General features: G+C 42.2%; 1 protein-coding gene across 1 annotated transcript in view; it reads left to right on the plus strand.

The window, feature by feature from the left end:
* LOC124789379 overlaps positions 1-15,948 on the plus strand; it is a 95,589-nt gene that overhangs the window by 62,068 nt on the left and 17,573 nt on the right. Inside the window, exon 2 of the mRNA XM_047256713.1 lies at positions 5,986-6,107. Coding sequence (XP_047112669.1) covers positions 5,997-6,107 — 111 coding nt within the window. The 5' untranslated portion in view covers positions 5,986-5,996. The remainder of the gene's footprint in view (positions 1-5,985; positions 6,108-15,948) is intronic.

Below are 15,948 nucleotides of genomic sequence, written 5' to 3' on the forward strand. Positions count from 1 at the left end.
ATTGTGGTCAAAATTTATATATGCTGCTGGATAGGCCTTAGAGACCAGTGTCTGATTTTGGAGTCTCTGACTGACCATGCTGTAATCTAGCTTCTAGTGTCTCCAGGTCGTTTCGAAGTTATATCTCCTCCTCTTGTGTTGGAAGATGTTTTCGCTACTACTAGCTGAAATTTGTGACAGGGAGCGTCAACGTAATCGCGTAAGGTGTAAACCGGGATCTAAGCTTTAAGCACTCACTTAAGACAACTATGCAATGCCATTTCACTTCCTCTCTTCACAACGTCAAACACTACAAATAGCAGGTTTAACATAGTTTCTTATGTCATCCTGATACAATGGTACGTGATAAGCGTGCAAATGACATTTGTTTTGGCGTGGGCTTCCAGCACACTGTAGTCAGACTATGCAAATTAACATAGGCGCATGAAATCATCGTTAAGTACAGATTATCTTTCAGCATTCCATTATGAATGCGCAACCTCATAACGTCCCACACAGTGTGTTCTTGCATTATGTGCTTCAAAACTATCTCAGCAGGTGTTGCTGGTTGATTCCATCATAAAACTGTGAAAAGCCAACAAGAGTATGTACTATACTTTAGATTTTAGCCTCTGAACACTCGCTGATCCTTGTCACGTTATTATTTTGTTTAATTTATACTGCGGACGACGTATTTTGCGAAATACACGTCAATGTCAAGTGCGAGTTTCTGTACTGCATTGCGACTTCAAAATTGAATTACGCGGGACAGTAAGATTTTTGTGGTCTGATTGAAATTCTGGTGGCATGCGGTCTTAATGCATCGTTGCGTTCAGCCGTAGTGAAACAGTGCCAACAATTTGTCCAAGGCTGCCCAGACGTGGCTGATGCTGACTGGAAAGTCCAGATCTTGCAAGTCGCGATTTCCATCTTTTCGGTAGACTGAAAGAACACGCGGGAGGAAAGAGGATTTCCAACGCTGAGGACGTTCAAACAGCGATTGTCGAATGGCTACGTGACGAAGGTGCGGATTACCGTCGTCAAAGAACTGAACGACTGGTAGAAAGTTCCGACCTTGTTTACAGAGACTTGGTGACTATTTTTCAACATAGTCACCTGACCTCTATAAACAAGGTCGTAACTTTCTACCAATATCATGTATCTGTGTACGTGTCAGGCGTAGTGCAGCATTCAACAAGAGTTACTCGTCTTGCCACAATAAACCGCAACCAAAGTTCTGAAGTCACCTCGTACGTGGCTTGATTCGCCTTGGAACGTGCCCTCTTGGGCTACGAATAGCAAGCCATTACGAGATACTGAAGCTCCTCTTCTGCAATGTTGCCAACTCAATATTAATCTGTTTCATAAGTGACGATATGTTTAATATGTGACAATACGGTGTGTACTTCATAAACACATTTTGTAAGACTTCATTATTTTCGGAATGTTTAACGGGAATTATCTATTTTGACGAGTCTGCTACAACGTTTATCACATTTGAAGATGAAAAGAGCTGTAAACTTGAAGCTATGGTGTAATATGAAAACTGATCAACTTTCCTGAGATTCTGTTGTGCTGACTGAGTAAACTCGTGAGGAATCGCGCAAATCGTCTTTGAACTTCTCTATTGCTTCCTTTAATCCAATCTGAGCACACGTTTCAACATGCTTAAGATGTTTTTACTATATATCTAACCGAAATGTCGCTGAACTCTGAAACGCGTTTAAAAACAGTGCACTGCTTTAAGTGAGCCTCTAACACCCAGAGACTGATTCGGATAGAATGCAACCGTAACGGTTATTCCGTTAATGAACCAGTGTTTGCATGAAGTACTCTCGTATTTTCTGTTGTACTAATCAAAAACAGTAGCTCTCTCAATCAATCATAGTCTTGTAGCTATACACGTAGCACAGGGAGTTGCACCTAGTTTCAAGATTTGTGACAAGTGAATTTTAAAAAAAATGGATAATAATCTTACTCACAACTGATACTGGTCATTATCTCCTTAAAATACTTATGTAAACGCTTATCCCTTCAGTTACACTTGCTGGATGGTCAATATGACTGTAAATATGTTTATCACGGTGGTCCAATCTATATAAACAAAGACATAAATGTTCGTTTATTCAAACTCCGAAAGTTCTTGACCTATTGTTTTGCTATATATTCAGGGTGGTCCATTGATCGTGACCGGGCCAAATATCTCACGAACGAAGCGTCAAACGAAAAAAATTACAAATAATGAAACTTGTCTAGCTTGAAGCGGGAAACCAGATGGCGCTATGGTTGGCCCGCTAGATGGCGCTGCCATAGGTCAAATGGATATCAACTGCGTTTTTTAAAATAGGAACACCTATTTTTTATTACATATTCGTGTAGTACTTAAAGAAATATGAATGTTTTAGTTGGACCACTTTTTTCGCTTTGTGATAGATAGCGCTGTAATAGTCACAAACAAATGGCTCACAATTTTGGACGAACATTTGGTAACAGGTAGGCTTTTTAAGTTAAAATACAGAACGTAGGTACGTTTGAAAATTTTATTTCAGTTGTTCCAGTGTGATACATGTACCTTTGCGAACTTATCATTTCTGAGAACTCATGCTGTTACAGCGTGATTACGTGTAAATACCACATTAATGCAATAAATGCTCAAAATGATGTCCGTCAACCTCAATGCATTTGGCAATACGTGTAACGACTTTCCTCTCAACAGCGAGTAGTTTGCCTTCCGTAATGTTCGCACAAGCATTGACAATGCGCTGACGCATGTTGTCAGGCGTTGTCGGTGGATCACGATAGCAAATATCCTTCAACTTTCCCCACAGAAAGAAATCCGCGGACGTCAGATCCGGTGAACGTGCGGACCAATCGACCTGTCATGAAATATGCTATTCAGTACCGCTTCAAGCGCATGCGGGCTATGTGTCGGACATCCATCATGTTAGAAGTATATCGCCATTCTGTTCAAATGGTTCAAATGGCTCTGAGCACCATGGGACTTAACATCTGTGGTCATCAGTCCCCTAGAACTTAGAACTACTTAAACCTAACTAACCTAAGGACATCACACACATCCATGCCCGAGGCAGGATTCGAACCTGCGACCGTAGTGGTCACGCGGTTCCAGATTGAAGCGCCTAGAACCGCACGTCCGCAATTCTGTCATTCAGTGAAACATCTTTTAGTAACATCGGTAGAACATTACGTAGGAAATCAGCATACATTGCACCATTTAGATTGCCATCGATAAAATGGGAGCCAATTATCCTTCCTCCCATAATGCTGCACCATACATCAACCCGCCAAGGTCGCTGATGTTCCACTTGTCGCAGTCATCGTGGATTTTCCGTTGCCCAGTAGCGCATATTATGCCGGTTTACGTTACCGCTGTTGGTGAATGACGCTTCGTCGCTAAATAGAACGCGTGCAAAATACCTGTCAACGTCCCATAATTTCTCTTGTGCCCAGTGGCAGAACTGTGCACGACGTTCGAAGTAGTCACCAAGCAATTCCTGGTGCATAGAAGTATGGTACGGGTGCAATCGATGTTGATGTAGCATTCTCAACACCGACATTTTTTAGATTCCCGATTCTCGCGCAATTTGTCTGTACTACACGAATGTGTAATAAAAAATTAGGGTTCCTATTTTTAAAAAACGCAGTTGATATCCGTTTGACCTATGGCAGCGCCATCTAGCGGGCCAACCATAGCGCCATCTGGTTTCCACGTTCACGCTAGATGAGTTTCGTTCTTTGTAGTTTTTTTCGTTTTATGCTTATTTCGTGAGATATTTGGCCCAGTCACTATCAATGTACCGCCCTGTATACATAAAGGGAAAACATTGTTGCCAAAAATCTCAAAATGTCCGTTTCTGATTTACTTCAGATTTTTACGCGTTACTGTAATAAACATTTAGGCACGTATGGACTATATACTTTCAATACATAAACGAATATATAAAATATACACTAGTGAAACGTTGTTAGACAAAGTGAAAATTTGTACTGACGGCTTATTAGTTTATGATTCGAATACTACTACAAAATTTGAATTAGCAATAACAATAAACAAGGCTCACGGTCAGAGGGGGGGAGAGGAGATGCACAGAATGGTGTGAGGTAATAGATGTAGAAAGCGGGAATGAGGAAATGGACAGAGAGAGGGGACAGAAGGAGATGCCGAGAGAGAGGGAGGAGGAGAAGATGGACAGAGTAAGGGGGGGGGAGGAGACAGACTGAGAAAGGGAAAGAAAGAGGGGGCATGAAAAGATGGACACAGAGAAGGAGAGGAGGTGAAGCACAGAGAGAGGGGAAGATGGAGGAGACAGACAAAGAATAAGAAAGAGGGTGGCGGAGAGAGACAGAGACAGGAGAGAGAAGCAGATTAGGGCATATATCCAGTTCCCACACATATTGGAAAGGCGTGCTTTCTCTTTTCTTTCTTTTCAATTTAAGCAGATTGAGCTACAGGAAAAGAGTGTCCGGGTACAGCTACTTACATATATGTGTGATACCTGACGTGTATCGACAACTGAAGATTGTAACCGGAGCTATAGTCGAAAAGACGTGTGTATAAAATGTAACACAGAAACTAAGGCTTCACAGATTCTGATTCGGTGGAATGTCTGTTTTTTTTATTTTTTTTTATTTATTTTTTTTAGCGAAATCAGTGCTGTGAAGAGGAAATCAGACATGGAGGCCATTGGAGGTGTAGCAAATGTAGAGAAGAACAGAGGAGATAGGATCCGCATTCCCTGTCAATAGGAAACAACCTGGGTTCCGCGAGAACTCACTTAAGGAAACCACTGATACCGACGTTGGGGTGGTAGGATGGGCGTCGGAACTCGGCTCCTCCCAGATACAAGCCCAGTGTTTGGACATCTGCTCCACGTCGCTCTGCAGCAGCGTTTGAAAAACAGAAAAGTTCATGTTAATGAGCAAACACTATTTTTGCCTTGTCAAGTTCGGTAACGTTCGCTTCTCTTTCCACAGTCTTCATATCTATTTTATTAACAATAATACCGTGTAACCGAGTAATGGTTTGCATACATTCTCTACAAGCCACTGTGGAGAGTATGGTAGTGGGTATCGAAGATATTCATCTGCTTTCCTGTTTTACTCGCAAATGGAGCTAGAGGAAAGTGAATCCACCACCTTATCTCCCTTATTTCATGTGTCTTTAATATGGGACAGCAGAATCCCCCCCAGTCTGTCCAAAATGTTGGTCCCTTTCGTCAGTACCGTTCAGCGTCTCTTGTACTTCTTCATTTCTACTATAGCTATAAGCGGCGATACTGTGCGTAGACTGTCATGATTATGGAACATTTTAATGAAAAGCAAGAAACCTTAGAACCGGATATGCCGGCCAGGGTGGCCGAGTGGTTCTAGGCGCTACAATCTGGAACCGCGCGACCGCTACGGTCGCAGGTTCGAATCCTGCCTCGGGCATGGATGTGTGTCATGTCCTTAGGTTATTTAGCTTTAAGTAGTTCTAAAGTTCTAGGGGACTGATGTACTCAGAAGTTAAGACCCATAGTGCTCAGAGCCATTTTTTAGAACCGGATATAGGTTAACGAGCAGTAAACGTTTACACTTGAAATGTTGAGTGTAACTTGGCTTTCTGGTAAGACTACTTTTCAAACAACTGTCGCCCGCTAAGGTGGTGGCCAATTTAGTGGCTTATAACTGTTTCAAAATTTCTCATTTTCCCTTTTTTACTTCAGGTCGCAGTTCCGTCCAAACTCGAAAGCATATTGAAATAAGACGGTTGTATGTGTTTCACAAATAATGGTCGAATTATAATTATTTCAACTTCAGTGGTCCAAAGGGCATCTGCTCTCTAAATGTTTTGATCCCAGGCGACAATACAGTTGGAAGTCGTATCTGATAAAGTCTAGCTTAGCTCTTAAATATCAACAATGAGTATTTTTCCTTTATTTCTGTATCAGAGTGAAATTACGCGCCGTAATCCAAACTGCGTCCACCGTCTGCTCTTGCTTCCAGTTTACGTGAAGATGGCAGCCAACAGGTTCGTGATGATCGCCCTCGTGGCCGCAGTGGGTGTGGCCCTGGTGGCAGCCAGGCCGCAGGAGGACAGGACCGAGATCAGCAACGAGATCCCTCTGGTGAGTCACAGCAGGCCGCCTGCTCTCCTCCAACGCCAATAATGCAGGCTGGTTATAATTACAGCGCGGCTACTCAAGGAGGTTCAGTATGGGGGCTGTAACTGTCGTATGGCAGCGAAACATGGTAGATGGGCTAACGCGTTAATGCGGAACCAATTTACGCTGAAAAAAATAGTTCCAATTTTGGTCTCCAGGTGCAAATCTGGCGCTGTGCTGCGTCCAGTGCTCTTACTGAACAAACTGTGTAAGTGTCGGTTGGTAATAAAATCAATATAATGCCTTTGTCACTTCTTTGACCTTTCATGCCTTTGTCCCATTTCTAATCCATTACATCTGGAATTTTTTCTATGCGTCTTTCCAGCATTCACGTCGCCAGTTTAGTACCTGGTGGCCAAAATTGGAACTAATTTTTTCCAGGCTACAACGGTTCCGCCACAGCCTATCTACCACATTTTTCTGTCATACGATAATTACGTCCCTCAATGCACCTCTGTGAGTAGCTGCAGTTTCATTATAGCCGTCACGCATATTGTGACAAACTATTCGGCACCATAGCGTCTAGCAGACCACCGCACACGACTTTCTTTTGTGCGTTGTTTTTGAAATTCATGTAAACGAGTATCAGCTCTCTTGTTACCTCTCATTGACTGAGCGCTATGAATACAGTTAGTGACCACCAGCTACTCTTGTGAACTACTTCCACTCAATAAAAGGTGAGTATTTTTTGCATTGCTGTTGTTGCTATGGTCTTCAGTCCTGAGATTGGTTTGATGCAGTTCTCCATGATACTGTATCCTGTGCAAGCTGCTTCATTTCGCAGTAAATACCGCAGCCTACATCCTTCTGAATCTGCTTAGTGTATTCATCTCTTGGTCCCCCTCGACGATTTTTACACCCCACGCTGTCCCCCAATACTAAATTGGTGATCGCTTGATGCCTCAGAACATGTCCTACCAACCGATCCCTTCTTCTAGTCAAGTTGTGCCACAAACTCCTCTTCTCCCCAATTCTATTCAGTACCTCCTCATTAGTTATGTGATCTACCCATTTAATCTTCAGCATTCTTCTGTAGCACCACATTTCAAAAGGTTCTATTATCCTCTTGTCCAAACTATTTATCGTCCATGTTTCACTTCCATACATGGCTAAACTCCATACAAATACTTTCAGAAACGACTTCCTGACACTTAAATCTATACTCGATGTTAACAAATTTCTCTTCTTCAGAAACGCTTTCCTTGCCATTGCCAGTCTACATTTTATATCCTCTCTACTTCGACCATCATCAGTTATTTTGCTCCCCAAATAGCAAAACTCCTTTACTACTTTAAGAGTCTCATTTCCTAATCTAATTTCCTCAGCATCACCCGACTTAATTCGACTACATTCCATTATCCTTGTTTTGCTTTTGTTGATGTTCATATTATATCCTCCTTTCAAGACACTGTCCATTCCATTCAACTGCTCTTCCAAGTCCTTTGCTGTCTCTGACAGAATTACAATGTCATCGGCGAACCTCAAAGTTTTTATTTCTTCTCCATGAATTTTAATACCTACTCCGAATTTTTCTTTTGTTTCCTTTACTGCTTGCTCAATATACAGATTGAATAACATCGGGGAGAGGCTACAACCCTGTCTCACTCTGTTCCCAACCACTGCTTCTCTTTCATGTCCCTCGGCTCTAATAACTGCCACCTGGTTTCTGTACAGATTGTAAATAACCTTTCGCTCCATGTATTTTACCCACGCCACCTTCAGAATTTGAAAGAGAGTATTCCAGTCAACATTGTCAAAAGCTTTATCTAAGTCTACAAATGCTAGAAACGTAGGTTTGCCTTTTTGCATAGTAAATTAATATTTCTGCCCATTTTATTCACAAATTGTGCGTGCGCACGTTTTATTTTTATTTATTTGCACGTCAAGTTCCGTGGGATCAAATTGAGGAGCACATCTTCTAGGTCACGGATCGTGTCAGTACATGAAATTACAATATAAAAGTAGTAACAGATAAAAGTAAAGTGTGTATGAACCCGAAAAAGTCAATCCTTAAGTTTAAGTAAACGCAATCAACAATACAACAAGAATCAGACTAATTTTTCAAGAAACTCCTCGACTGAATAGAAGGAGCGACACATGAGGGAACTCTTCAGTTTGGATTTGAAAGCGCGTGGATTACTGCTAAGATTTTTGAATTCGAGTGGTACCTTATTGAAAATAGGTGTAGTAGTATACTGCACAGCTTTCTGCACAAGAGTTAAACTTCAGATGGTTCAAATGGCTCTGAGCACTATGCGACTTAACTTCTGAGGTTATCAGTCGCCTAGAACTTAGAACTAATTAAACCTAACTAACTTAAGGGCATCACACACATCCATGCCCGAGGAAGAGTTAAGGAAGTCCGATCTAAATGCAGGTTTGATTTCTGCCAAGTATTAACTGAGTTGAAGCTGCTTATTCTTGGGTATAAGCTAATATTGTTAACATGAAATGATTGCTTAAATGGCTTTATGTATGCTGTCATTAAACTAATTTTATTTTCAACGTCTCTAAAGGAATGACCCACGACTTCCGACGTAATGACCCACTTGAGTATCACTTACAAGCCGCGGATACCCGTAAACCAGTCTTGTATCGCTGTAAGCAATGTTACCCTTGTATTGTACTGTATTAAACCAGGGACCTAGAAACGAAGGTAAGCCTTCGTCCCGCAGTAATGCTCTGCAACGCTCAATGTTTGACCGATCACGGCTCGCCTGTTGACGGGGCGACCGAGCCGCTCGTGTCCGGCCCCTACGACTCTGCTCTGTCACGTACTCGCCATAGGTCTGTTGTCCGGATTCCGGACACGCGGATAACGAAGCATGACCGATCACCGCTGACGTCTCACTTCGCCACGCCCTGGCTCGCTGCACTATGCTGTACAAATCCAACGCCTCTCCGTCTCTGTCTCTCTCTCTCTCTCTCTCTCTCTCTCTTTCTCTCTCACACACACACACACACACACCACATTGTATTTACCTCTGTCTCTCTCTCTTTTAATACAAAAGTAACGTTTCCAAGAACGGGTAAGTGACGCAGCTAAATTCATAAAGCACTTGGAAAGTAAAATGATATTTCAACACAATCGTGGATAGAAGACGAGTCTCATTTCCAAACAGAAGATATATTTTTCCTTTCATTAATAGGAAACATTAAATACGTGCTGTACCTGTAATCTAAAAGACAACCATATTCATAAATAAGGCATACAAAGAACATTAAACATTTACAGACGTAACTTGTCATTTTTTCACTTGTTTGCAACAGAAACAAAATTATAGTTATTGTTGATCAGCAGTAAATCATAACGCGTTCCGGATTTAATTGACTGCGGCGATTTGTTAGTAACATGCCGACTTTACTAAAGCTTCTTTCACTACGTCAGCTTTTTGCTCGTTTACATAAAATACGTCTTGCAACTGCAGACAGGCCTGGCAGATACGTTTCATGTCTGCTCCACCACTTTAAGATGTCATCATCATCCCCGGCGTGCATTAAAATGTAGAGATCTATTTCATCTGTTGCGGATGATCTATTGTTCCTCCATTCCTTGAGACGATCTCTCTTTCAGGGTGGTGATGACACAGTACTTGAAGGATCTACGATAATAAACAAAAGAGACAAGTAATACAGAACTGATGTGGAAATCATCGAAACGTTCCCGTAAAAACTAGGTGTTTTACGTAAATGAAATATTATACGAATTATAGCATTCTAGTTTCTCTATAGTACATTACCCACTAACTATGCAAAAACGATTATGTTAGTGATTTCATGTTGTACCTGCACATTTGACGCACATTGCTAAGAATTTCCTGCTTTTCATTTATTTCAAGCATATTAAGATCACGGAAATACGGCCAAAGAAACGTGACAATTTTGTGTCTGGAAGTGATCACAGTCTTCTCACAAACGGAAGTCAAGGCTCGATTTGTAAACCTTTGTACCTCCTGTTAAAAAATACATATCTGTTAGTAAACATCAATTACGCTAGTTAATTATAAATCTATCGCCTATCATAATGAAACAGTGCTTTTAACTGAAGTAAATACTCACCTGACAGTCAGTGTCATTGACACTGCAAATCTATTGCACTTTGTGAAACCAAAGAAGAACTGACTAGATTGTCCGTTCTTTTTCGCCTTCTAATTCATCTGTGGCCTCTTTAAAAAGACTCACAAAATGCACAATTTTTCCTGCTAGCTCATTATCATATCCTTGCAGTCTGTAAGCGGAGTCCTTTTCCGTCAGCAAAGCAGCAACTTCGTTATACTGAGTGTGTAAGGATTCCACCATAGTGTACAAGCTGTTCCAGCGTGTGCAGACCTCTTATTTCAACGATGATTTCAAAGACGAGCAGAGGTCACTTTTCTTAATGTACGTTACAATGCATTTTGCAGTATTTATTGTTGATGCGATGATCGAGGCATGATTTAACAAGAAGTTATCTTCATCGAAAGTATGGCTAAGTGCTGTGTTTGTACAATGAACAGCACAAGGAATCCTTTCGTGTTTTTCCAAAGCCTGTATTACATTGGCACCCTGGTCGGAGACGAAAACAAAACTGTGCAACATGTCCGGCGCAATGTCCGAATCAGCCATCCTCTCTTCAATTTCTTTCAAATATTTACTCCCGTCTTCTTAACGTCCGGCAATTTTATTGTAAATAAAACATTGTTCACAAGAGGCCAATCTGTGTTAATGTAATGTGTTGTAAGCGTCAAATAGTGCACCTGATTATGAGAATCAGTACACATATCAACTGTCGCAGCACAGGTTTTATTAATAACTGCCGCAATAACAGAAGGCATTACGCTGTTTCGTATTGCATCAGCTTGTTCTTTGACATGTCTGCTTATAGTAGAGAGATGTGGCATGACATTTCTGTGTTAACGTCTCCATAATGCGCACCTAGATGTATTAATTCTTGGTCTAGTTCTCTGAAACGTTCACCGGAAACAGCATTAAAAGGTCTCATATCTTTAGCACACATTCCAACACAGTTTGTTGTAATACTGTTTTTTATTACTGCCGGTATCCTTGAAGCCCCCCCCCCCCCCCCATGAACCATGGACCTTGCCGTTGGTGGGGAGGCTTGCGTTCCTCAGCGATACAGATAGCCGTACCGTAGGTGCAACCACAACGGAGGGGTATCTGTTGAGAGGCCAGACAAACGTGTGGTTCCTGAAGAGGGGCAGCAGCCTTTTCAGTAGTTGCAAGGGCAACAGTCTGGATGATTGACTGATCTGGCCTTGTAATAATAACCAAAACGGCCTTGCTGTGCTGGTACTGCGAACGGCTGAAAGCAAGGGGAAACTACAGCCGTAATTTTCCCGAGGGCATGCAGCTTTACTGTATGATTAAATGATGATGGCGTCCTCTTGGGTAAAATATTCCGGAGGTAAAATAGTCCCCCATTCGGATCTCCGGGCGGGGACTACTCAAGAGGAAGTCGTTATCAGGAGAAAGAAAACTGGCGTTCTACGGATCGGAGCGTGGAATGTCAGATCCCTTAATCGGGCAGGTAGGTTAGAAAATTTAAAAAGGGAAATGGATAGGTTGAAGTTAGTTATAGTGGGAATTAGTGAAGTTCGGTGGCAGGAGGAACAAGACTTCTGGTCAGGTGACTGCAGGTTTATAAACACAAAATCAAATAGGGGTAATGCAGGAGTAGGTTTAATAATGAATAGGAAAATAGGAATGCGGGTAAGCTACTACAAACAGCATAGTGAACGCATTATTGTGGCCAAGACAGATACGAAGCCCACACCTACTACAGTAGTACAAGTTTATATGCCAACTAGCTCTGCAGATGACGAAGAAATTGAAGAAATGTATGATGAAATAAAAGAAATTATTCAGATTGTGAAGGGAGACGAAAATTTAATAGTCATGGGTGGCTGGAATTCGAGTGTAGGAAAAGGGAGAGAAGGAAACATAGTAGGTGAATATGGATTGGGGCTAAGAAATGAAAGAGGAAGCCGCCTGGTAGAATTTTGCACAGAGCGCAACATAATCATAGCTAACACTTGGTTTAAGAATCATGAAAGAAGGTTGTATACATGGAAGAACCCTGGAGATACTAAATGGTATCAGATAGATTATATAATGGTAAGACAGAGATTTAGGAACCAGGTTTTAAATTGTAAGACATTTCCAGGGGCAGATGTGGACTCTGACCACAATCTATTAGTTATGACCTGTAGATTAAAACTGAAAAAACTGCAAAAAGGTGGGAATTTAAGGAGATGGGACCTGGATAAACTGAAAGAACCAGAGGTTGTACAGAGTTTCAGGGAGAGCATAAGGGAAGAATTGACAGGAATGGGGGAAAGAAATACAGTAGAAGAAGAATGGGTAGCTTTGAGGGATGAAGTAGTGAAGGCAGCAGAGGATCAAGTAGGTAAAAAGACGAGGGCTAGTAGAAATCCTTAGGTAACAGAAGAAATATTGAATTTAATTGATGAAAGGAGAAAATATAAAAATGCAGTAAATGAAGCAGGCAAAAAGGAATACAAACGTCTCAAAAATGAGATCGACAGGACGTGCAAAATGGTTAAGCAGGGATAGCTAGAGGACAAATGTAAGGATGTAGAGGCCTATCTCACTAGGGGTAAGATAGATACTGCCTACAGGAAAATTAAAGAGACCTTTGGAGAAGAGAGAACCACTTGTATCAATATCAAGAGCTCAGATGGAAACCCAGTTCTAAGCAAAGAAGGAAAGCAGAAAGGTGGAAGGAGTATATAGAGGGTCTATACAAGGGTGATATACTTGAGGACAATATTATGGAAATGGAAGAGGATGTAGATGACGATGAAATGGGAGATATGATACTGCGTGAAGAGTTTGACAGAGCACTGAAAGACCTGAGTCGAAACAAGGCCCCCGGAGTAGACAACATTCCATTGGAACTACTGATGGCCTTGGGAGAGCCATTCCTGACAAAACTCTACTATCTGGTGAGCAAGATGTATGAAACAGGCGAAATACCCTCAGACTTCAAGAAGAATATAATAATTCCAATCCCAAATAAGCAGGTGTTGACAGATGTGAAAATTACCGAACTATCAGTTTAATAAGTCACAGCTGCAAAATACTAACACGAATTCTTTACAGACGAATGGAAAAACTAGTAGAAGCCAACCTTGGGGATGATCGGTTTGGATTCCGTAGAAACACTGGAACACGTGAGGCAATACTGACCTTACGACTTATCTTAGAAGAAAGATTAAGGAAAGGCAAACCTACGTTTCTAGCATTTGTAGACTTAGAGAAAGCTTTTGACAATGTTGACTGGAATACTCTCTTTCAAATTCTAAAGGTGGCAGGGGTAAAATACAGCGAGCGAAAGGCTATTTACAATTTGTACAGAAACCAGATGGCAGTTATAAGAGTCGAGGGACATGAAAGGGAAGCAGTGGTTGGGAAGGGAGTAAGACAGGGTTGTAGCCTCTCCCCGATGTTGTTCAATCTGTCTATTGAGCAAGCAGTAAAGGAAACAAAAGAAAAATTCGGAGTAGGTATTAAAATTCATGGAGAAGAAATAAAAACTTTGAGGTTCGCCGATGACATTGTAATTCTGTCAGAGACAGCAAAGGACTTGGAAGAGCAGTTGAATGGAATGGACAGTGTCTTGAAAGGAGGATATAAGATGAACATCAACAAAAGCAAAACAAGGATAATGGAATGTAGTCTAAATAAGTCGGGTGATGCTGAGGGAATTAGATTAGGAAATGAGACACTTAAAGTAGTAAAGGAGTTTTGCTATTTGGGGAGCAAAATAACTGATGATGATCGGAGTAGAGAGGATATAAAATGTAGACTGGCAATGGCAAGGAAAGCATTTCTGAAGAAGAGAAATTTGTTAACATCGAGTATAGATTTAAGTGTCAGGAAGTCATTTCTGAAAGTATTTGTATGGAGTGTAGCCATGTATGGAAGTGAAACATGGACGATAAATAGTTTGGACAAGAAGAGAATAGAAGCTTTCGAAATGTGGTGCTACAGAAGAATGCTGAAGATTAGATGGGTAGATCACATAACTAATGAGGAAGTATTGAAGAGGATTGGGGAGAAGAGAAGTTTGTGGCACAACTTGACCAGAAGAAGGGATCGGTTGGTAGGACATGTTCTGCGGCATCAAGGGATCACCAATTTAGTATTGGAGGGCAGCTTGGAGGGTAAAAATCGTAGAGGGAGACCAAGAGATGAATACACTAAGCAGATTCAGAAGGATGTAGGTTGCAGTAGGTACTGGGAGATGAAAAAGCTTGCACAGGATAGAGTAGCATGGAGAGCTGCATCAAACCAGTCTCAGGACTGAAGACCACAACAACAACAACATCCTTGAAGCATCTGTATCTTTGTGAGGTTTCTTGCAACTGTGTTTCTTTAAATGAGTGGTTCCCAACTGGAAACACAATAATGTGGAGTAGTTTATGCACGATACGTACCCAGTAGACGCACTGTTTTCATCTACAGCCAACAGAAATGTACTCCATACTTGGCGTTTTAGACCTTCCCGTTTCTTCAATGTGTAAACATTGGTTTCAATCTTACGTCTTACTGCACTGGCTTCCTGGTGCTGCGGGTTATAGAGAGAGAGACACACCACAAATGAGAAGCCCGTATTGGCTGCAGTCTAACACAGATAATGACACGTGTAATGTGTCTGAAGCTATGAGCTACGTTTTCGGTTACGGCATCTATGCCCGGCCACTACAGCTAGTGCGAGCATCTTATCGAGTTAGGGTGTGCTTGCCCCATGTCGTATTTTGTGCTCGTTTACTCGATCATGCAGGACTCTACACCACAACAGGCCACGGCAATCTACCCAACCCACCGCCGCCTCACACCGAACCTAGGGTTATTCAGCGGTTCGCCCCCCCCCCCCCAGTGGACCACTCCCCCCCCCCCCCCCCCACCGGGAACCTCTCACACGAGTGTAACCCCATGTGTTTGCGTGGTAGAATAATTATGGTGCACGCGTACCTGGGAACGGAGTTTGCGCTGCAATCGCCGACACAGTGTAACTGAGGCGGTATAAGGGGAACCAGCCCGCATTCGCCATGATAGATGGTAAACCGCCTTAAAAACCATCCACAGGCTGGCCGGCACACCGACCCTCGACACTAATCAGCCGGGTGGATTCATGCCGGGGACTAGTACGCCTTTCCGCTCAGGAAGCAGCGCATTAGACCACGCGGCTAGCTGGGCGGGCTTAATGTAACCCTTACTGCATATCGTCTCTATTCTCAGCCCACCCTTCTGCACTTTGCGGTTCTGCACTTTGCGGGCACCGTCGGTAGATCGTTACGGTACTGGCGTCTCCCACTATTTAACTGCTGCCAACAGGAGCTAATACAAAAATTTGTGATATATCGTAGAAGTTGATACACTACATTGACGGAAATTGAAAGTCTAATGCCATAAAGCGCCAGTCCGATATTTGTCAAACTTTGTCTGAATGTTTATAACCAATATTAAATAGTTAAATTTTCATTCCATTCTTAACTATGATCAATATTTGTATGGCTCCCACGGGTACGAATCAAATCTTGTATATGCTGTGGCATCGAAGCAAACTTTCGAATGTCATCTTGAGGATGCTCTATTATGTTATGTTATGTTAACCGGGTACCTAGAAACGACGGAGAGGCTCCGTCCCCGCCGCAACCGCAGTGGTCCACAGCCTCACGACGACTACCGCAATCCACTTCACCCCTCCGCCGCCCCACACCGAATCAAGGGTTATTGTGCGGTTCGGCCCCCGGTGGACCCCCCAGGGAACGTCTCACAA

The sequence above is a fragment of the Schistocerca piceifrons genome, chromosome 3, assembly GCF_021461385.2.
Source record: "Schistocerca piceifrons isolate TAMUIC-IGC-003096 chromosome 3, iqSchPice1.1, whole genome shotgun sequence".
Classification (NCBI taxonomy): Eukaryota; Metazoa; Arthropoda; class Insecta; order Orthoptera; family Acrididae; genus Schistocerca; species Schistocerca piceifrons.